A 24,600-nucleotide genomic window follows, 5' to 3' on the forward strand; every position below is an offset into this window, starting at 1 on the left:
TGTGTGTGTGTGCTCCTCCTTGACTTCTCATCTGTCTCCTCTCTGGAGTGCTCTCAGCTTTGGTCTTCAGAGAGAAATACCTGAGTGTGAGTGCAGGTTGTTTCAGACACACCCTCACACGTCACATGACCGTGCGTCATTTTAACCTCTGACCTCCTGCATGTGTCTTCACGCCGGGTTTCTTTTTCCACCTGATAAAACATAGTTTAATAACCACAAATGATATACATGTGACACGAACACATGAAAATAAATACAATGAAAATAATCAGCATTAACCCCTTCAGTGATTGCAGGATGATCATAGCTTTTTATGGCTGGAGTTCAACTTAACCTGAAAGACATATAGCTAATGCTGTTCTGGTGCTGTGAACAGAAGTATGTACCCTGAAGCCCCTGCTGTTTGCAGACCTTCATGCTGCTGCCGTTGTCATGGCGTCAGCCTCTGTCTCTGGTCAGAAACATCTGAGTGGCTTTTAAATAATGGATGCTTTGATTTCAGGCTTTTAAGATGATGATGATGATGATGATGATGATGGTGATGATGAAGTAGTGCATGAAGCAGATTGTGTTTTCACTTTGTTCTCAGAATAATTCATAAAGCAGACTTCTGCCTGCTCGCTCTCTTTCTCTCTACCTGATTAATGGTCAGATAAAATAGATGCTTCTTCAAACTGTGGACAACAGGTGGGAGGAGGATGGAGTCACATCAGGTTAATGAGAGTCAACTGAATGATGATATGTAACAACACTACAACTTGCTTCCAAACGTAAATATGTTTGTATGTTTTCATACAGTTCACAGCTTTATTTATCATCAGAGAAATGAAGTGGACATTTGTGGGTCTGAGTCTCAGCAGCTCACTCTGACAAAGTTAAAAAAGTAAATGTACAGAAAATCCTCGGGCCCATCATGTGACCAGAGGAGGAAGTGATCTGTCTCTATGCATGACGTCTCCTGGTGACCCTGATCCTGAATCAGAGAAGCAGAATCATTTATTTAATGGGCCTCTGTACAGTCTGACTCCTGAGAATGACATCACATCACATCACCGAGTTCTGGGGCAACAAATCAAAACAAGTCAATGTCAGCTGTACCAATCAATAACCGTGCATCACGGTATGTATCAGTAAACGGTGCGTCGCTTTGACACTGATCTGTGTCCAGAACCACTCCCTGATCACTGTGCATGGCCCTGTATAGATCCTCCGCCATCTTGTAGTGAGAAATCCCTCAATGTATCATGAGTAGTGTTTATCTGATGGTCACTACAGTTAGCGATATATACCATCATGCATTGCGCCGTCCGGCAAGAAGAACGGGAACAGAAGTTGCGTTACCTGTCTCACAAATGTAATGATCTGTGTGATGTAACATGACCCCATGTTATTAATGTTGCCATAAAGCCTTTATTGGGCTATAACGGCACAAATTATAATTGTTAGCAACAGAGTTTGTTTACAGAGATCAGCATGTTTTATTTGCGACAGCAATGACATCATTAGCGGCCGCAGAAAATGACGGAGGTAGAGTCCTGAAAATGTCCTTTCCATTCTGCACTGAACTCCCCATGTGGGGAGCAGGGAGGGACTGATTTCAGACACAGCCATTGGTCCGTGTGGCCGCCATCTTGGTTTGTTCTTTCTGTTGCATTGCAGTTGAAATTTTAGGTCTCAGACCTCTGCAGTCGCCCCCTGCTGGCGATTAGAGACACTTCAAAGTTTCAAAATAAAACAGACTTCCCAGCATGCATTGCTGGATTGCATTGGAGTTTGTGGTGTCAAAGACATGTTATGAGGTGTCAGATGAGTATTTTGTTAAACTTGATGCCAGCTCTTTGGTCGCCTCCGTCTGACCTCATTTCACGGACACGGCTTTGATGAATCAGACTTTTTGTACATTCGGCCCCTGTGCAGGGTAAGAGAGGAGTGAGCGGAACACAGCGGGGTCTCCGACAGTCGCATCAGACAAATGACAGACTGACAAGGCCAGTGACAATGATGGTGATGACAGCAAGTCACCGCCAACAAATGAACGAGAGACACAGACATGCAGTGGGAGAGAGAGAGGCAGAGATAATGTCAGTCACAGAATCCAAAATGGTGACGATCCCTTGCTGAATGGCACTAATAATGGAGATGGAGAGCGTGACAGTGACAGATAGAGAGAGTGGCATTGATGATCCAGAGACAGATGGTGACAGTGACACAGAGACAGATGCAAACCATTCCGTCGCCTTGAGGTGTGAGCAGTGTGTCCTCAGACGGCCATCAGTCAGCTGTGTGGTATTTACCATCAACTGATGCTGAGACAAAACAGTCCAACCTTCACTTGTGCTACCTTCAGGTTATAATGTTCTAAAAGCAACACATCCTCCAACCCAAGAGGCCACAAAGACCACCGTCTTTGGGTCTGGGTGGACCAGTCTCACAGTGATGTCCTTTGTTTACTTCAGCATCCTTCATGTTCCTCAGCCATATGTGTACGGTGTGTGTTTGTGTGTGAGTCCATCTTTTTCCTCTGGCAGTTTGTAATATCCAGTTTCAAAGATTAGATACTTCACAACTGTAAAAGTTAAGCTTGTTCCATGCTCCACCAGAACAGAGGAACTTGTGCTGCTCTCGACGCTCTGAGAAGAGAATGACGTCACTGTGTTCTCGGTGTGTGTGTGTGTGTGTGTGTGTGTGTGTGTGTGTGTGTGAGAGAGTGTGTGTGTGTGAGTGTGTGCATGTGTGTGTGTTCTTGTGCGTGCCACCTCAGGAACACAAACAGATTTCACTGTTCTCCTGGAGTTTGGAGCAACCTTAAGTTTCTAATGTTTGTTCTCTGGAGGTCAAAGACAAACAGGGGTTTCTCATTAGGAGTGGGTTTAAAAATGTAAAATCTTGTTAAGTAAAAGTGCATCGAGCTGAGACAGTGTAGTTTACAGGGGGGCCTGTCAGTGGTGGTGCTTTGTGGTCTTTGTTTAGTTTGTAATCCATGTATTTGCCGTCCAGAATTGGACATTTTGTTGTCTGATACATTTGGACACACACTTTCAGAGACAATGCGAGCGCCTACAGTGACATGTGCTGCGACAGCAAACACCAACAACAGAGGATTTGTCAGGATTTGCACACTGTCAGAGCAACAGTTGTAATAACAGCCAGGCCCTAAATATAGAGACTGTCACTGTCTCCAGGCCACGAGCAGCGTGACCACGTCTTGATCATAAAGTCGGCTTTGTCTGCGAAGTGAATTCATCACAGACTGCACGAGAAAAAAACATTGCTGCGACCTCCAGACATTCTTCTTCTCTTTAAGCACAAAGAGACAGTTAAACAGACAAAGACAGAGCCGTCAGATTCTCAGAGGGTCTGAGTCAGGTCCCCAACACAGATCAGTAGAAAGCACTGCTTTGTCTTTAAATGTAAACGCTGATGCAACAAATACAAAGTCGTGTTTGCTGCTTTAATATAGCAAAGGCATGGCGTCAAAGCTGTTTTCACTTTGTTCACTTTAATGCAGCATGGTGTGGTTGTGGTCAGAGTGTGTTTATAGGAAGTGTCAGACTGAAGCCAGCTGTCCTCAGGTGAACGCTTCAGTCCGGCACGTGGCTCACAGCGGCTGCAGCACTGGGTCTGTTGTTTCCTGGGAGCAGCGGTGCAGTCATGAGGAATATTAACATCAGCACCGCCTGGTGTGCGAACATGTTCATTCAGCCACCGATGCTTACCTCACTCTAACCCTCACCCTAAGACAACATCGAGAGAATATATCTGAAGAAATGTGGTTGAGCTGTTTTCTGATGTTTGGATGTGAGTTCCAGCCTCCTCATCTGTCCTCTTCTGTCTTTACAGTTATCTGCAGCTTCCGCGGCTCCATCACTCAGGGTTTGGCTCTGGAGTTGGGAGAGACGGTCCAGATTCTGGAGAAATGTGAAGGTAAGACTTGATCAGGTAGGGTGGGGTTTATGACTGATGACATCCTTGGTCCTTGTTCAAATGGAACATCGTTAACACTAGAACCACCAGCAATGAACATGTCTATAAATAAATCAGTCAAAATACAAAAAAAAATATGCATTTTTTATTTTAGTATTAGTACAAATATTTAGACTGCATCTCTGGATCTCTCCATAGATTATAAATAATTTAAAAAAATTAAAAAATTTATTTTAAAGAAGATAAGATCATCCTTTATTAGGGGAAGTTCACAGTGTTACAGCAGCAACAGCACACCTAAGAAGAAAAATGAATGATTGATTAATTAACAGAACAAAGTGAGTTCAGTGCTGAACTGTTATTGCACATTATGATCTGTATGGTAAAGATGACAGGTTACAGTATATACATAAGAGCTGTAAAAAGAAAGTTATTGCACTGCAGGACCAAGTTCTTATACAGGAGGTAGTGTGGCTTTAGCTGGGAGTGGATGTATATATATATATATATATATACATATATATATATATATACATATATATATGTATATATATGTAGCAGGCCTGATTGTACAGTCTGACGGCAGCAGGTAGGAAGGACCGGCTCCTTCACACAGCGTGGATGGAGCAGCCTGTCACTGAAGGACCGGCTCCTTCACACAGCGTGGATGGAGCAGCCTGTCACTGAAGGACCGGCTCCTTCACACAGCGTGGATGGAGCAGCCTGTCACTGAAGGACCGGCTCCTTCACACAGCGTGGATGGAGCAGCCTGTCACTGAAGGACCGGCTCAGTGCTGTGACAGTGCTGTGCATGGGGTGGGTGGTGTTCTCCATCAGGGAGGATAGCTTTTCCAGCATCCTCCGATCCCCCACCTCCTCCACAGGATCAAGTGGGCTCCCCAGCACAGAGCTGGCCTTCGTCTGTTCAGTCTCTTCCTGTCTGCTGCCGAGGTGCTGCTGCTCCAGCAGACCACTCCATAGAAGATGGCAGGTGCCTCCACAGAGTCATAAAAAGTCCTCAGGAGTGGTCCCTGTACTCCAAAGGACCTGAGTCTCCTCAGGAGGTGGAGAACTGGATGATACATACACACAGTGTACAGAGACATATACAGGCTAGATCAATCATTTTTTTATCTCAATGTGCAAATAAAAAACTTAGACCAGTGTTGCTAGGCAACAGCTGAGTGTAGTTTGACTGTTGAACACATTTTAATATAAGGGGTTCAGTGGAGTTCATTTTCTCTAGTTATTCCATACCTTACATTTCACTGATGATTCAAAGACATGTTATTATAAATGAATACATGAATTCAGACATTTGTCTTCAGACTGCTGAGGATCTTCTGTCTGTTCAAACACATTCTAGTTGGAATTTCTTTGTCTCCTCTGAACATGCTGTCGGCTGTTCTGATGATGAAGGAAACTTTTTCTGAAGACATTTCCCCAGTCCCCCGAGAGGCTCACTCAGTTACTGGTTGTAGTCAGGGAGTTGTAGAGACTCGTGTAAACCGGCTCCGCAGTACAAATGTTATCTTTGTTTTTGCTCCTTATTAACTGTAAAGACACTTTACACTACTCTACCTTTTAGTTGCAGTAGTTGGAGCAGCAGCATTTGTTGCCTGCTGTTTGCCCCAGTGCATCATGGTCCAGTTTTCCCACCAGATAGAAGAGCTTCCACTAATACTGTTGTCACAGAGGTGTATGTTGTGTAACAGGTGAGCAGAGGCCTGGACCAGAGCCCAGGTTATTAGCCAGTGTTTCTCCCATTGTTATTCCTGGTCTGACTCACAGAAATTAGCAGCTGGAGCTGGAAATGTCTTTGTGTGCTCCACTAGCCACAGCTGGGCAGGACGCTAGCATCGACCCTGTGCCAGCAGCTGATTGGGCCTTTCTTTAACCCAGCAGGAGGATGCCCACCAAGAAGAGAGAGGGAGGAGGTGTATGACATGGATTTGCACCTCCTCATCTCCCACAATCCCCCTCTCTGCCTCCCTGCAGTCGTCTTTGTTTCCCTCCCTGAGCTCCTCTCCTATACATTCCATCCTGTTTGCACATATCGACCATCCAGGCACATATTCAAGGCTGAGCTCATTCCATGGCATCCAGTCAGCATCTAATTTGCTGTGGTTATGAAATGCTATCCTGCCAGCGAGGGACATTCATCTGCCCCGTGGCAGAGGCTGGCATCGCAGCGCTGCCTGTAACACACCATTATCAGGGCAAACCAGGGCCAGACTTTTGTCCAAGATCCCCCCCTGGCTTCTGCCATTATTTCAGCATGCAATGCAGCTGTGTGTGTGTGTCTGTGAGTGTGTCATCATTACTTTTGAGATGCTTGGAAAGTCTTCATTAAAGTTGCACGGAAGGTTGTTCCCCACAGACAGAGGCTGAACGGATATTACAGCAGTGATGTGGGAAATGGTGTCCAGACTGCTGGAATCCGATCCTCCGAGTTCCACTCTAGATTACAGTCATAACACTCGAGACAGCAATAGACCTCCATTAGGGGCGTAGCAGCAATTTAAAGTTTGAGATTGTGACTCTTCTGTTACTGAAGTGGCTGCTACCACAGCTGAGCTCTCAGCCGTAACACAACATCTGTAGAAAGCTGCAGGCTGAGAGCAGACTGTCAGGAAATAACAGTTCAACATTTAACAGCACGACACACAGACAGCCTGACGACAGATGATCCAGACCAGTCAGCATCCTGAGGAAGCTGTTTCAGGTATCACAGCAGCCAGAAGCAGCTGTTGATTCATAGTCTCTTCTGGTTTGACTCAAAGTGTCTTCATGCTCATGTTTTCCTCACAAATACGGCAACAATCTCCTCTACAGACATGCTAACTACTAAACTGCTAAACTCTGATGACAACGGTGCAGCAGACTCCTAAACATTCTGTATTTGTCAACCTGACGTGCTGCTTGTGTTACCTGTGTTGCATAAACTGTGTGTTCACAGTGAGTATAGACGAGTGGCTCAGCTGCAGCTCGCACTTCTATTAAATCACTTTCATAACAGAAATTACAATGAAAAGTGCCTCTTGGGGGCTATTACTGCACCAGCAAGCAGCTCCTCTCTCATGAAGGAGCTGGAGGTGTGCTCTGCAGGGATATGAAGCATCATTTAAGACTTCTATCTGGCTGATTAGAGCTCTCGATGGAAACCTGCATCCATTGTGTAGTGCTGTGTTCTCTAATGAGTTCAGCCTGAACCTGCATTAACTCAACAACAGTGGCTCCTTCAGTTCTGCCCCTAGAAATGATTTAGAGTGATTATTATTGTGAATTATTTTGATAACGGTGCAAATGATTATTCTAATAAGCACTTTGTGAGCAGGTTGGCCGCAGGAGGCGGAGGATGATTACTCTGTGACAGCGGACAAACGAGGCACATGTATGCACCTGTGTGCTCACTGTGCAGGAGGACAACATGCCAACACCTGCTCCGTCCTCTCTGCTCTTATTATGTAATATTCATACATGCACACAGCCCTGCATGCAAAGTTTTCTCATCTCTTATTCAGCTACACACACACAGTCCTCATTTCAACCCGTACCAACAGGCCCAGACACTACTGGTCCTGCCCCAGTCTGATTACCATATAGATGAGAGGCGAGGGAGTAAACACAGCCATCTTAACGAGGGTGATAAATGAGTCTTGATTGGTTATTAATTAACCAGCCAATTAAGCCTCCATCTCCATATTCAAATCAGATTATGGAGGAAGACTGTGAAATGGAGCTCATGATGCTTCACAGAGATAAGATGAAAGTTAGATGCGGAGCGTCCGCTGTGTGCGAGCTGGTGTCAGAACAGCATGAATGAATCTCAGCAGCTACAAGGGTTATCTGCATAATTCTCAAAATAAAGGTTTCACCTGTGAGACTGAAGTGGAGGAGTGGATGAATCAGACTTTATGTGACAGAAGTCTGCAGTTAGAGACTGAATGTTGATGCGGTGACACCTCAGAATCTTAAACTGTATGACAGCATGTAGCCATTATCTTTCAGAGGTTGGCTTTACAAAGGGAAGTTTATTTCTGTTCTAGATGAGGAATGTTGTGGTAACATTTGACAAACTGTGTGTGTTGTTAGCATGAAGTGCGTGTGGGGCATGCTAATATAGCAGGTCGGGCCTGATTACGTGATTTCAGACTCAATGGGAATCGGATGTTACCTCCCGATCAGGACTCAGATATGTATTTATTAGGCCTGTCAAAGTTAACGTGTTTTCGGGGATTAATCCAGCATAATGCTGCGCAGGAGTCGGTTTGGGTGTGAGAGGTCCTGGGTTCGAGACTTGGGTGGATCTGTTTGTGTGAAATTTCCTAGTTTGGGATGGCTGAAGTATTTATAGTCTGCAGCAATGCGTTGTGCACTGGTAGAAATGGGCGGTTGATGCGGCTGCGATGAACAGCCAGTGCGAAGCTCTCTGGACACACACACAGAGTTTTGTATTAGTTTTGCAAATGATGTATCGGATGAGTATCGGATCGGGACTCAGTATCGGCAGATACTCAAAATCAAATGACTCGGACTCGAGGGCAAAAAACCCTGATCGGGACATCCCTACTAGAAAACACAGTACCTGAGAGATGAGGACTGACATTTCATTTAGTTGTTTGTGAAAGTGTGTCTGTGTCGTCATGTGCACTGCTTTGTGACAGTCTGACATCATCACAGTCGCCAACATGCCCGTGGACCTACTGATGCCTGTCAGATACAGCTACAGATCCGAACTCAGACACAGTTTCAGGGCATGTTAACCATCACACAACCCGTGATGCACACCTGCTACTACTGAGTGAACCAGTCTACTGCACTGCACACATGTGTTTAGAACACGTTACATGTTAGCTTGTTCAATAAATAAAGTCTCTTTTGCTTCACCTACAGACGTCTCCCAACCCTCACATTTCCTTCAGCCAGAGACACAATCGTTTGTATTTCCACTCCAGTGGAGACAAATCTGTCTGAGAGGATGTCCCAGTGCGTCTCTTGTACACACTTAGTCCCTGGATACAAGTCATTTTCAGCTGCCAAGGTTTTACTTCAAGTTAAGTCAACTTTGGTGACAGCTTTGTGCACCACAGAGGCCTCTGATGAATGTCCGTCCATGTGGAAAGAACTGTGCTTTCTGAGACAGAGGACGAAAGGAGGCCATCACTCACACACACACACGTGCACTGAGCAGCAGTGTGAAACCAGACCAGTGTGGTCCAGTTCCCTGCATGTCACTACGTCTCATTCACATGAAAGAGAACTGACTTTGAGTTTTGAACAAAGAAAAGAGAGATGTGAGATGCAGCTCCACACAGCTCATTGGGGTGAATGAGAAACAACCTGGAGTGTCTGATGGAAACACTGTGAGCATTTCCAACAGCTACTGTGTGTATGTTTCATTTTGCCAAAGACCTTAAAGCTATTGTTTGGATGACTGCATTCACGTCCTCGCCAAAAGATGTGGTGTCTGTGTTGACAGTAGCAGGCTCTGGACTGTTGATTAAAATAAGTCGAGCAACAGAGCAGGCCACGTTCATTAGCAGCACATTGACGCTACAGGTGGAAAAATGTAAGAGGCACCAAACAAAGCTGCACTCAGAAGAAGAGATGGAGCTCTAAAAAAGAAACAAGCCAAGGTGAAAGATGCTACATCACACAGCTAACTTCTGAGTTCTGAACAGAAATCACCACAATCATCTGTTGTCTGGAACCAAGACTCACTTCTCAGTTACTTTATAGCTTTGATCAAACTTTATTTTTCATCGCTCTCTTAGAAGTCCTTAGACCATCAGTGTCTGTGGCTAATAAGTATTGATTGATTGTGATGAAGAGTCTCAGTCACCCAGGTCATGTTTGTAGAGACGATTGAAGCAAGGCATCAGAGTTTTGTTGAAGACGTCTCTCTGCTCCTCCATCAGCTTCATCAGTTCTGACTGTTGTTGTCCACTGCGTTGATGTGTTCTGTGAACCACTCCACCTCATGCGTCTTGATTTTGACCCAAGTGTCATCCACATATCTGAACCAGTGGGTGGGGGTGGTTCCAGGAAAGGACCTCAGGTCTCTTCTCTCCACTTCCTCCATGTAGAGGCTGGAGACACAGGTGATCCCATGGCACAGCCGTGCTGCTGTCTGGAACAGTTCCCATTGTACTGGAAGATGAGATGAGATGAGATGAGATGAGATGAGATGAGATGAGATGAGATGAGATGAGATGAGATGAGATGAGATCGATTGCCTGGTAGTAGGATTACTCTACGTCATACACTGCATTGATCTGTGTTTCTTTAAGGTGAGATGTTTATAATCAGACATCTTTGTTAGAAAAGCCTCAGTGGTTTGTGTTTCCACTCACACCGCTGACTCACAGCTGTTTTTAACTCCTCACTGAGTCTGTGTGTTTGTTGGTCCGTCTGAGTCACTGATGTGTGTGTGTGTGTGTTTTCCTTTCAGGATGGTACAGAGGATTCTCCACGAGGAAGCCAAACATCAAGGTAAGAAAACCTGACAGCTCCGCAGCGTCACACATCCTCGTCTCCATGTATTGTGTTCTTGGTGATATTTATTTATTTTATTGTCTCTTAAACCTTCCATCCCCATAGTGACTTGATTTACTCTGTATTTGTGTGTTTGCTTCTGTTACATGTTGAGTTGTGTGTGTGCAACACAACATCATTATCATTCCACCTCTGTGGAAACAGCTCCAAGCAGAAACTTGTGATTACGAACACACTTTTTATTCACCTCTGATCCGTCAGAGCGAACCAGCCCGTGGTGACGTCTTTGTTCAGAGTCTCTGTTCACTGCAGTGACGGTGATAACAACAAGCAGAGTAACAGAAACACACATGCCCTGTAGCTTCACTTGACAGAGCGCTCACACTTCTTAAAATGGAGCAAAGAATACACATGAATTCCTGTCAGGTGTTCTAAGAAGATAGCAGCAGTTTTTAACACGTCTCTTTTTATCCACTCTTCATCCTGTATCGGCTTCAGAAATATGATGCACAGTGAGTTAGACCGGTGGGTTCTCTGCCTTTCACATCTGTATTTTTCTCAGAACTGCTGCTTGATACTGATGTTGACGAATTTCACTTAAGAAGTCGAGACATTCAATCTCTGGCATCACTCAAAGGAAAGATGGGGATCATTGAGTTTATATTGCCTCTAGGTATTTTTATAGGGACCAAAGTACAAGACTGATTGACCGGCCAGTTACCAGCAGACTCCTGCTTCTATTCTTGGAACCATGTTATTGGAAAAACATAAAAAAAAACATTCAAAGATATGCATGTGTGTTTTGCTGTCGCTGTTTGCTCTCAATGGCCACACTTCTGTGGTTGCTGTCTTTTACATAGCGGCGCTGGTTGGAGCAGATTTACCTGCAAACAAAATGGAACCTGGACAAAAGGAGCAATGCTCACTCTGAGCACAGTTAGCTGACCAGAGTCTATGGGCAAAATGTAACCCAATCTAAGAGACAGACGAGAGGAGATCAACACTTCCTTCTGGTTTCAGTGAGGAGTGTGAAAAGCAATGGTATGTCTGCAATCTAGGGTGAGGTCAGGGATTACTGCGCATAAACAGGAATCTGCTGGCCAGGTGATGGCTGTATGCACATATTTTGAACAAACTTTACTTAGTAAGGTTACTTTACATAAGGTTGGCAGACTACAGTAAGAGCTACAGTAAGTACTCACTACCGGATGCATCAACGTTCCATCGTCGAACAACACACAGCAGCCAGATTCCGTGCAGACAAACTCACCGACGTTACCACGAAAATGCTCAAAAACATTGTAGGATCCTTTCTTGGGGTGTAACAAAGGTCCTCCCTGATTTCAGGTTAACCTATGGAACCAAAGGTCAAGTAACCATGCTGCTCAAGGGCCTGGTCCAAAACATTTCTAAGTACGTTCTGGAACAGTTCACCAAAACACTTCCGAAGACTTTTGCCATTATCCTAGAAATGGAAGGAGAGGTCTGCACTGAAACCTCAGACAGATTGTCCTAAACACATTTAATCAATCATCTATTTATTCCCAAAACAAATAGATGATGTGGAAGTGAGTCTTAGTGTTGTGTGTAGATGCGTGGCTGAGATGAGCGTATGTGGGATTTCCCAGGACTTCTCTTACGTTCCTGTGATGACAGAGGACTCCCATCTCCTCATGTCTGATGTTTCCTCCTCAGCTCAGTGATGTTTGTATAACCTGCTGGAACAAACTGATTGTGTTTAAACACCACCGTAGCTGCAGCACAGGTGGTGCACAGGTAGAAGTGACTTCAGGTACTGCAGTGGATTTTGAGGTGTGAAGAGTTCAGCAGTGTCATTATAAACAGGTTTATTGTGGCAGCCGTGCAGGCCGTGTGCTGCATATGACTCTCACTCTCCATGTCTGGATCACAGGCTAACAGGCTTCTTTTATAGAAGAGCCTCCTTTGTCTGGGTCTGCACCAGCCGTGTGTTTTACTCGGCTTCGCTCCTCCTTGCTCTGTGGGTCCCCCTGTACAGTGTGTGGACTGCAGTGTTTGTTTCTGTGTGTTCACATAGGAGAGGTAACGACATGAAGACAGCATCTGCTGCGGTTTAATGATGATACGAACATTCAGAGACACTCCTGGTTATCTTGTGTGCAGTGTGGCAGAGCATCATGGGAGGAGGCTTCATATTTATGTGGAGTCATTGTGAACAAAACTGTGAGAAATGCTGTTAGGTAGATTTTTTTAAATCTTCTGTGACATAACTCTGATGTTTGTCAGTAAAGTGTGACAGCTGATGTCAGCTACCTGATGATGCATTGTATTGTGTTTTATCCATGGAAACCTGGCAGACCGGTCTTGTCTGTGTGGTATGGCTACTTGATGAATGATTCCAGTTCCAGCTGGATGCTGCTCGGCAGCATCTGATAAATGGAAGAACAGAGCTGCTTTTCTAATGCTGTTACTCAGACTCTGGACCCTTGTACACAGGGGTTACAGTCAAAACGCAAGAATCAAAAAACCCTTGGTGGTAGACAGTGTTGTCCAAGAGTTTCAATCGAGGCAGCTGGACTCCCCCGAGTGGCTTCTTCAGATCTTCTACTGTTCTGCTAGGGAATCTGAGTTTTATGTGTTCAGGACCTCTGTGGGTGGATCTCACAGGAACTCACATGACTAAGATCCCTGTTGTTGGTTAATGGTCTGTTAACGACCAGAAACTGTGTCTAGTTTCTAGTTGACGGCCCATCGTTTGGATGGGGTGAAGCCTGCTAGGAAGGGATGAAAGGAGGTGAGAGCTGATGCCTCAGCCCTCCTCCTCTGTTTAGATTTCACATAGATGCTTCTTTGACTTCTCTTTCAAACCATCTGTCCTCCCTGTCTAGAATGTGGACACTGTTGTCCTCAAAGGAATCTGCACTGTCTTTGAGGTGTAGGTGAACTGCTGAGTCCTGTCCTGAGGAGGTGGCTCTCCTGAGCTGTGCCATCCTTCTGTGGTTGTTTGGTTTCACCAATACAAAGATCAGAGTGTTCCTCACTGCACTGAACTGCATAGACTACACCGCTCTGTCAAAACCAGCAGCTTTGTCCTTGGGATGGACCGGTTTTTGTCTCAGGGTGGAGCTGGGCTTAAAGTGTACTGGGATCTGATGTGAGTTTCTCAGGAGATACATCTCACTAAGCTATGCACTATATCTGTGGATGCTCTCATTCATCCAGGTCATAGTCATTTCCAAGAGTTTAAATCGCTGGACTGCAGAACTGAAGAAGCCACTGAAGAAAAAAAGCTATGCACTGTCCATCACTTCCTGCAATTTACCTCTGTGTGTTATTTATTCGATCCATAGTTCACATCATGGATTACATAAGTGGCGGAGTTATTTGGTGCCTTGGTGTTTCACCATAATTTGGCTGATTTAGTATCCAGATCAGCCCAGTTTAATATATCTGAGGCAGGTGACCTGGCCTGGCCGAGGATGCAGCAAACTTTCCTTTATTAATGTAGCTAGCCAGCTAATATTAGCCAGTGTTGACTTTTTTTGCAGAAATCCTTCCTGAGTCTGTCTAATCATGAGTTATCAGGCCGTTACAGGATGCCGACGATTCATTTTACATGTTACAGTCTGTTGACATGATGCACTGAGATAAAGGAAGTCCAACACTTTAAGCAGTCTTAAAGTTGGACTACAGTTCATGTGTGTTTGAGGTCAGTTATTAAAACTGAAATTCATTTCAAAGTGGAGTCACAGAGGAAGTTTATACAGGCTACCTTAGCAGTGAAAATCAGATCCTATTGAGAGAAAACTCACAGAGGACCAGCCCCGACTGTGGGCAGCGTGCTGCCACTCATTTCTGCAGGTGACTGCAAGGGCAATGGGATTCAGCACAGCAGGGATAATAAGGAGAAAAAGTTGATGCTCAGGTTTCCTCATGCAAATACCAGTGATTTGGAAAGCACTGCAGCAGAGAGCTGCTCAACACAGAGCACTCTCCATCCTGCACCTGCACAGCTCCACTGTTTGCCTTTCACTGTCCCTGAAGCCCAGAGGAGCAGCAGACTCCAACAAACACGTCTGAACTTTCACATCTTCATACACATCATTGCTCAGCTGTAGATGGTCACAGGCCTCCTCCCTGCAGTCTGTCCGAGATGAGCAGAGTCTCTGTGTTTGAAGTGGGACAGGTGTAGATCTGTGTGTGAACATGTGGTTATGGCTTCTGTGTACTTCAGTGTTTCTTTGCAGACTTTGTTTTGCAGTTGTGTGAGTGTGTGTTTGTGCGTTGTCTCTCTTACTCCCAGCAGAGAGGCAGCAGCCCAATCCTGTTAGTTCCACCCTAATCACCTGCTTCATCTGCAAAGCACTGCTGGTCAAACAAATCACTGTGTCTGTGAGGAGAAGCACCCAGCTGCTCGTGTTCAGGTCCACAGCGAGGCAGCTCCTGCATCAGGTTTACAGACGAGGTAAATAACAAGGGAAGCATTACAGTAACTAGTGTTATTATTGAAGGATTTGTCGTATAAAATGATACATAAATTATTACATTTTTAAGAACTGCAGTTAGAAAATCACACCTGCTGTATTAATATAAAAGTTTGTCGACCTTTTTAAATTGGAGCTATTCAAACATCCCCAGCCGCTCCGTCTGTGCACTTTATACAAGTTTTTGCTTTTATATCACTTTGTTGTGAGCGCCAGGTTAATCACACACAGAGCTTTGGCCGGCGCCCTCTTAGCATCACATTTTCACTCAAGTGTGGTTTTAGAATGTGCAGCATAGCCTGATACACACAGAAGTCCAAAACCGATACGGACAGATGCTACCATGCTGCCTCATAGTGTTGGTTTTCTCGTGGATGAGCTCGAGCAGCCGTGTCACTTACTTCTTTTCAGAAGGACCATGATGTTTCTGTCTAAAACTAAAGCCTGTTTTAAAGGGATTCTGTTTCTAGGCGTGGCAAATCAGTTTGATCCAAAACACTGCACCAAAGCAAATGTCCAAATCTAATGACACCTGACAAGACTTGAAACCTGGTGTCCTGGTCCTGTCCCTGCACCGCCATCTTCAGCCTCCATACCAAATTTTAAGTTCAGCTGACAAAGCTCCTCACAGATGTTTGGATGTTTGGTGTCCCTGCACTCTGACCTTTGATATAAAAGCAGCAGCAGCAGGGCTGCCCAGAAGACTTCCTGTGTGTGTCTGTTTGTGTGAGAGTTAGTGTGCTGCAGGAAGGTACTCTGTTGGCATTTTGGGACATTTAGTTGTGAATAATTTCAGGATTGAGATGGTAAGAGGACTTGTAGTCCTGTGTGTGTGTGTGTGTGTGTGTGTGTGTGTGTGGTCACAGATAAACCTCCCATTGCTGAGGAGTGAAGGGCACTACGTGTGTGTGTGAGGTGACTGCTGATCTGCCACAGAACACACACCTGTTCTGACACACTCTCACACTCAGCAAGCAGTGACCCTGGTCTGTCTTTCACAAGCCGTGTGTGTGTGTGTGTCTGTATGTGTTTGTGTGTCTGTGTGTGTCTGTGTTTGTATTTGTGTGTGTTTGTGTGTCTGTGTGTTTGTGTGTGTGTGTCTGTATGTGTTTGTGTGTCTGTGTGTGTCTGTGTTTGTATTTGTGTGTGTTTGTGTGTCTGTGTGTTTGTGTGTGTGTGTCTGTGTGTGTCTGTGTTTGTATTTGTGTGTGTTTGTGTGTCTGTGTGTGTCTGTGTTTGTATTTGTGTGTGTTTGTGTGTCTGTGTGTGTCTGTGTTTGTATTTGTGTGTGTTTGTGTGTTTGTGTGTCTGTGTGTGTGTGCTGCAGTGGGGGGGCAGTATGAGGACACACGTTTCTCATGAAGTCCCGACTGAAACGAACATTATTCTTGTGTGCGCGTGTGCTGGAGTCTGTTCAGGGAAGGCGTCCAGTCACCTTTCAGCAGAAATGACTCTAATCATGGTGTAGACTGTAAACAAGAACACACTGAAGCAAATGCATGCACACACACACACACACACATATACAAACACAGGGCTGTGCTCGCTGTGTAGTGGTCACAGTCATTGATCTATTTAAAGATCATCTCTGCCCTCTGCAACAACCCAGAACTGATCGTCACACACTCACACACCTGACAGGCTGTGCAACACACACACACACACACACACACACACACACTCACACACACACACGCACACACACACACTGCCATCAGTTATCACAGAGGATGGTCCAGATCAGGGCTGTTTGTGTTTACTCTGTGCTGTCCTGGGAGAACATCCTTCCTTCATCATTCATGTTCCCTCAGCATCCACTGACAGACATTAGAGAGGAGCTCCAGCCCCTCTGAGTGTCAGACATAATCTAAACATTTTAAAAATAAGGTATGCAAATCAGCTGTTAAATCTTTTAGGCTGTTTGATCTACCAGATATGCTCAGGCAGACATTAAAGTTCCACAAATTCATTCATTCATGCATTTTTCATGCAGGCAACATTTTCACTTTTTAGGTTTTGACCTGATTTTTATTTGCTTGTTTTGACAGATCAGTGTTGGTTTAAACTAGGAGGAGATGACACACACACACACACACACACACACACACACACAGTTTAACTCTGCAGAAAGTTTGAACTTGTGACAGTTCTGAGTGCTGTAAAGTGAAGTCATGTTAGTCCTTCAGTCATCATCAGCCTCAGACTCTGTGAGGTCCACCAGACCCTGGAAGACGACCCCCATCCTAGAAGGCCGGTCCGGTCACCACACAGGAGACCACTGATAAGATCCATAGCTACGGTCAGACTGACAGGATGAAGCATCTGATTCTTTGCTTGGACACTAAAATCCAGCCCTCAATGCAGACTCAGAGACTGGAGTCACTGTGAAATGTTGTCCTACATGAATCCATGCAGCCTTCTGTCTATTCATGTGTGCAGTGTCACAAAGGCACATGTGCAGCCTTCAGAGGACAGTGGCGTTCACAGAAAACCTGTGAATGAGTGATCTGTGTGATGAGTTGGAGACACAGTTTACATTTCTGAGGTGGATCCTGAGGTGATTTCTGCAGCAGTTCCATGATGAGACTCCACCGCTTCAACCGGAAACCAAAGACCAATCCAAACAGTGGAAACAGCCGGTCTCCAATCCAAAGGGGTCTGCATCAAGGTGATGGCCTCTGTTTTCTGATGCAGGGACTGAGCACACTGATGTCCGAGACAGCTGTGGGAAGAAATCAGCAACAGTCAGACCACAAGTCCACCATCGTCCAACACCATCGTCAGCACTGCAGCAACAACAGCAACAACAGCAGTGGTTCAGAGACATCATTTCAACACCAACTTGTTCCTCCTCCTCCTCCTGCCTGAACACTCTGCCCTCTGTGCTGGGCTGCAAAATACCACACAGATGCTCACAGCGTGAGAAAATAAACGGTCAGAGTTCTGCCCACAAACAGAACACCTCGTCAGGTTGACCCTCGCTTCTCTGTAACATTTGACTGTTTCATGATCAGTGGAGCTGAAAAAGTTCTGTCACTGTGAATAACTCTGCTGAGGCAGAACGGACCGGCAGGACGAAGAGTTAACATGGAAGTGAAGCGGTGTGATGGCCCTTATTCACAGAGACCCTTCAGTCGAAGCTCAGAGAAATGTGTCGCGCACCAGCAGGGAGGACACTGGTAGAAATCTGCTGCTGCATCTTTTGGTCGTCGCTGTCAGTTGGTGTGACGATCAGTCACAAAAACAGGCTCTTACATAAAGAGAGAGACGTGAATACACCTCCCTGCAGTGGAAACGTCTCGGTTACAAAGACGCTTATTGTCGGAGAATCAAACTACAACAAAAGGAGGAAGTGGCGCCGCTGTGATGTAATCACTGTAATTTTATCATCCAGGCCCATCAGAGCCGCCATGTGAAATTATAGAGCCGAGCGCATTATGATGCTGCACCATCTCTCCTCCTGTCTGAAAGCAGGACAGTGAGCAGAGCTTAATGCAACAAGAGGAGCTGACAGTAGGACAGCAAGGCAGTGAGAGAGTGCTGGGTTAAAAGATGAACTCCTGGAGGACGACAGAGAGGGGAGTGCAGCTCATCAGCAGGTGTGTGATGACTGTACAGCAACACCACAAACCAGAGCTCGCTGTGAGAGAAGAGGCAAAAGAGGTCTGACCGGAGGGGCGTGAGGACGACAGATGGATCTTAAAAACACGCTGACCTGTGACTGATGATGCACCTTCACCCACTGAGGCTCAGGGGTCACAGAAACGAGTGCACTAAATGAGCTAAAAAAGATGAAACCAGCACATTAAGCTCCACGTTATCGGCTAATGTCTTCAACTTCTGTGTGAACTTCTGCACAGAGTTAGATGGCAGCGCACTCGGCTGACTTTCAAATGAGTTCATAAGTGCTTCGAACTCAATATAGCCACATTCAAAGTGTTTTTTAATATCATACAGCTTTAATTCTCCAGCAGTGGTCGCCGCCCACGGCCTCCATGAGTGGATCAGAGGACGCTCTTTAGTAACTTCTCTGCTAAAAGTCTGTTTTTCTCTCTTTGAGGATTATAAGCAAAGCTGCACCTGCCCTCTACCTGATCTTAGATTACACACACACACACACGAGTCCACAGAGGCTTCCTGTGGCTCGGCAGCTTGTGGAAAGAGAGATTTCAGTTTAATGACCCGCATGCTTCAGATTATCTGAGCTTGACTGTCTGTTATACTCTGTCTGTAGTTTTTAAACTCACATTACACATCATCGTTTAAAATGCTTTAAAGTTGCTGATGTTGTGCTGTCAATGACACGTTCAGTTGACGGGTACAGTCCCCAGATACAACATGTTGACACTGGATTGCAAAGGAAGAGGTCAAAGAGAATCATCAGGCCTCTGCCCCGTGCTTCTGTCCTGATGTGTCCGCTGAGTGTGGACGCCCTGACTGCTCTGCAGCTACACAACAAGCCGTGCTGCTCTGTGTGTTCTGACACCTTTGAATCAGAACCAGCAGGAACTTTTTCAGCACTTTGAGCTGCAGCAGCTCGTCTGTTGGATCAGACCCACTGACAGTAAAAACTATGGACAGAAATTCCGTGACATCACCCGTTTGTTTCTGAAGAGCCGTTCTGAGGCTCGGTGGGAGGCTCCGGGACGTGCTGACCGCCGTCATGTTGGCAGCGTCATGTCCGCCAAAACTCCAAATATGGACAAAGAGGGGGAGCACGAGCGGAGTTTGGTGGGCGGGCATTCGTGGAAGCAGGAAACTCGCTGTGATACGTCAACCGTCTGTCACTCAAAGCAGCAACACCCATAATTATGCGTAATTTTAAGTCCGAATATAATTCAAACGAGCGAGTTATAAAACAATTCACCCCTCGGACAATCAACACCAGAAGAGACCAGAGTGGTTTTTGTTCCAGGCTGTAAACATGTTCTTCTACTGTGAAGTCGGCCATTTTAACATGGGAGTCTATGGGAAATGACTCGCTTTTGGAGCCAGCCCCCAGTGGCTGCAGCAGGAACTACAAGTGTTGACACTACCGCATGGGCTTCAAGTTTGAGCCCCGAAGGCTGCCGCTTGATCAGACCACACAGAACACATCTTTGTCTTCCTTCCACCAGGCTGGTAAACATGCACCTGAGCTGAGGTGTTTATCAGCTTAGCTTTTAGAACATGAACAGCGTTAGTGCAGGGTTATTTTAGTATAAAGCCGCCTTCCTCTCATGTAGAAAAGATCCCCCTCCAGCTCATAAATCCACCAAATATCCACCAAACCATGATGTAAAGTGTCAGTTTGCAGGTCACAGCAGGCCATGTCAGAGTTCGGTCTCAGATGTGGGAACGACATGTCAGCAACTTTTTTTCTTCTTCTTCTTCCAAACCTGCAGAATTAAATCATTTATGAGTCGGAGCGCTTTCACTGCTAGTCAGCAGTACAGTTACAAAGACCATCAATTATTTAACGGTCTAGCAAAGAGACAGAAAAGGAGGAGAGGAAGAGGAGGGAGGGTGCTGCTCTGATAACAGGCAAATAACACACTCAGCATCAGCAGGTCACAGAGGTCACTGCTGACAGATGATCTGTGACCACAGTGAAATATTGTATTGATTTTATTTTTGTGAGGTCACGGTCTGAGCTGTTTACAGTTTATTGAATCCTAAAATTTAAAACACACTTTTTTAAATGGGAAACTGTTTGACCAGGACATCAGGTCAGGGTGTGATGCAGGTAGATTTTAAATCGATGTGATGATCTTGAGCTTTAGAGATGTTTCCTCTGCAGAGACACAGACAGGAACAACAGAAAGTGTTTGGTGGTGAAGGTCAGAGCACATGGACCGGGTGTCACAGATGGTGAGATGTTGAATAATTTACAGCCGCTGCTAAAACACTGACGTTAACTTCTCACCTCTCTAAGCACGGACTGATCTGCAGTCGCTGCTAGAACCAGTGTTCGGTGATTGCAGCTGTGGTGTGTAGCGCCACCTGTGGCTGCTTCACTCCTGCTCCACCTCTTTGTCTGTACTGGGAGTTTAGAGATGCTCCTCTCATTGTTTTGTTCACCCTGTGACACACAGTGAGAGGATGATGACGGGCTGTCTGATGAAATCGTGATTATTTATGGTCAACATGGCTCCTTTAATACATCTTTAGGAGGCACAGCTCCCTACTGCTAAACTTTAATATGAGGTTCTTGGTTTAAATAGTCAGTGGGATGGAAGCTCCTAACCAGCCTTAATCCTCTACAACAGTCCATGAAATGAAATGTGTCTTGTGTGTGTTTGTTATTCAGCTCCCACTGCAGTGTCATTGTGTGTGAGTGGGGATGTAGGCCAGCATTATTTGCATAAACACACATTTACACACAATGGCAGGCAGATTTGGGTATTTAGGTGGATAATAAACTATTATTTGTATTTGCTTGAAGTCGTCTCTTGGACAGTCATGTGTGTGATGAACAGTAAATATCTGCCTGGAGTTACAGGGAGCTCTGCGTCCCTCTCTCTGCCTCTCCTTCCTCCCCTGCTTCGTCTCTGCTGGTTCGAGCTGCGTCATGTTTCAGATGATCCTCAGCCATTAAAACACAGGTCAGCGCCGGTCCACAGGGAGGCGTGTTATTTGTGGGGAGTGACATTTTTACTGCGGCCTTGTTGCCTTGTGTTTCCGCTCTCTGCTCGACATCTTTGTGCGTCTGTTCTTCATTAGCTTTGCTCTCTGACTCAGTCTGTTTCATTTCGCTCTTTCTCTGTAACAACATGACCTTATTTAAGTGGACTGGTGCCTCAACACCATCAGCTAAATTAGGACCAACACACACACACACACACACACTCACACACACACACACACACATCTTGTACACATCGTGCACACAGTACATCTTGTTCCTGTCTCTGTCTGCTTAGCTGTGACAATGGATGTTTGTTAACAGGTCAGTGATTCACAGAGCTCCTCAGGCTCCTCAGGCTCCAAGTTCTTTTGTTTGTGTGCACACGAGTGTGTGTGTGTGTGTGTGTGTGTGTGACCATGCACCTGCTTGTCATCCCTCCTAATCTGCATCTGATGTGTCTTCATCATTATATTAGCTGTGCTGCCACATAATGTGCTGATGAAAGTCAGTGCGGTGACCTGGCTCCTTTTCACTGAAGTTTTTATTCCATTGTATATTTTAGTCAGATCTACGCATTCTAAAGAGAGTCAGCACTAAACAAGCTGAGCAGTGAACGTATGTCAGAAAGAAAAGGATTCAACAGCACACTACAAAACTGAACTGTTTAAGGAGGGAGAGCATTAACCATGTCAGGTCAGCCCCAGCAGACTCCTCCCATCATGACGTGAAGAACCAGCGCACACTGACTGATCATGTGACGGGAGCAGAGAAAACAGAGTGAGCTGTTCTGATTTGATGTGCCCGCAGCACAATGGGTGAGGATCACATTAGTCTCAGCCAGTGCACAGAAACAGAACTCTAACGGCCTCTCTCTGATTGGTTTTTGTTTTTGTTGCCCCGATTATTATTATTATTATTTTTCAGCCAGATCTTAAATTTGTTGACATTTGGCTGCGGTTCATTTTGATAGCTGCTCATAAGGAGCACGATGCCATTTGTTTAAAAACAAAAATGAAAATTCTTTAAAAAATGCCAAATCTCATATGATTATAAAAACAACAGAACATCAATGGATCAACAGATCACAGTGATCTGCCTGTCCCATGTGACCGCACCACACAAAGGTCTACACATGTGCCGACAGGACAGAAAACCTTTACCTGTGTGTGGATGAGTTTTGAATGAGCGCCTTGTGCAGAGCACATTCGGTGCTCGTGGCTGCAGGCGGAGGGGAAGCCGAGGCAGGACCAGCACCTCTCACACCCCGCTGACCCCAGTTACTCTGCTGCTCCTCAGCTTCTCCGTCTTCATTCTCCTGCTGCCAAAAAGAACAACAGAGGACGGAGCTCCCTCTGCTTTACTGAGCCACGTTTGACCCTTTCATGACAGAAAGCCTCTCTGTGGACAGGAGGAGCTGCTGAATGCAGCAGAGTTATGATGCTTGACGGCTTTTATTTTCCATCCGCCGCTGGCCCACGCTGTACACACACACACATAAACATGAAGACATGCTGCATACTGTGAGTGAGGGATCCAAACACACATAAACACATGTACATTAGTCAGTTCCCACAAACGAGCATGCAGACATCCGTCCTGGAATAGACGCCCTGCTCTCTCTCTCTTCTCTGAATCATGCTGCAGCGTGCAGGCCTCCCTCAGCACGCTGCTGCAGCTCCAGCTACACTTTGTAAATTCAACAGTTTTCCTACAGTCACAATTTTAATAAAATGTTCCCCAGTCACTGGAGGTACAAAGATTTTAAAACACAAAGTTCCTAATTACTTGCACATTTGAGGAAGAACACTGTGAGTGAAGATAAAGTCAGAGAGCCCGGAGTGTGAAGCTTCGTTTCAAAGAGGCTGCTGCAAAAGTGCTGCTTCCTCATGCACTGTAAAAACGGCTCATTACAGAGGAATGGCTCATCAGGGACTGCAAGTGAAAAATAGACCAACAAGCAGAAAGGGTCAAACTGACTTCACTTGTTTTCCACTTGTGGTCGACATTAACATACTTTGAAGAGCAGGCACAGTTCTTCACATCTGCAACAAGCTTCTCTCACCTTTCACCTGTGTCTGGTTATCCTCTTGTACTTAAGTCTTGTGGTTCCCTTTGTCCTTGTCAGTCCATTGTTTGTAACCACCCCCTTCATGTCCTTCGTGTCCTTCATGGCCTTTGTGTCCTTCTTGTCCTTCGTGTCCATGTTCTTCGTGTTCTTCATATCCTTCGTGTCCTTCATGTCCTTCGTGTTCTTCGCGTTCTTCGTGTTCTTCATGTCCTTCGTGTCCATGTTCTTCGTGTTCTTCATGTCCTTCGTGTCCCTCATGTTCTTCGTGTTCTTCATGTCCTTCTTGTCCTTCATGTCCATGTTCTTCATGTCCTTCGTTCCGGCCTGCTTTGGATCACCCGTGCTTTTGTTTGGTTTGTTTGTTCCTTTTTCCTTTTGGTGTGTACTTTGTGTTTTTGGATTTTGTGTTTGGACTTTTTTTTTTGCTCACTTTTTTAAAAAACTTTATTTTGTTGGCGACTTTGTTTGGGTCCTAACTACCCCCTTAACAATACCTCTGACAGGTTCAGCCCTGATATGCAGTGGACTCAGTGTAAACACATCTGAATATCAATAAAAACATCGAAGGATTCAAACCGTTTGTTTCCTGGTTCTCTGCTGAGTGCAGCCTGTAACGGAAACCCGCATGTTACAGGCGGTATCTGCCTCGGAGGATTTGAGCTGTTAGTGACGGAGCTGCTGTGTGCAGCAGTGTTGGAAAAAGGGGGCCTGTGCATTAGGCAGGTAAAGCCGGGGGTCCAGCAGCAGCTCGGACTACTGAGTGCACTGACTGCTGCACGTAAAGTGAATCATCGGCAGCTGAGCAGGAGCACAGACACAGAGCTGCAGTAAATAACGCCACGGCTTCTCCACCTGCTGTTTAGAACTGCATCGATAACATCAATTTATACCAAAGTATTGCTGCACATCTGCTGCCAGCAGCTGCCATTAACCCACACATTATCTGAGATCATATGAGAGCACTGCACGATGGACTGGACCTGTTTCAAAGTTTATTCTTTACTATAGCTTTAACATCACTCTTCACCACTCACCAGGTT

General features: G+C 45.5%; 1 protein-coding gene across 5 annotated transcripts in view; it reads left to right on the top strand.

Annotated features, from left to right (window-relative positions):
• LOC114450987 (dedicator of cytokinesis protein 3-like) overlaps positions 1–24,600 on the top strand; it is a 127,755-nt gene that overhangs the window by 50,236 nt on the left and 52,919 nt on the right. For all 5 annotated transcript variants that reach the window (XM_028429476.1, XM_028429481.1, XM_028429478.1 and 2 more), the window contains exons 3-4: positions 3,841–3,924; positions 10,379–10,419. In XM_028429476.1, coding sequence (XP_028285277.1) covers positions 3,841–3,924; positions 10,379–10,419 — 125 coding nt within the window. The remainder of the gene's footprint in view (positions 1–3,840; positions 3,925–10,378; positions 10,420–24,600) is intronic.

The sequence above is a fragment of the Parambassis ranga genome, chromosome 18 (assembly GCF_900634625.1).
Source record: "Parambassis ranga chromosome 18, fParRan2.1, whole genome shotgun sequence".
Lineage (NCBI taxonomy): Eukaryota > Metazoa > Chordata > Actinopteri > Ambassidae > Parambassis > Parambassis ranga.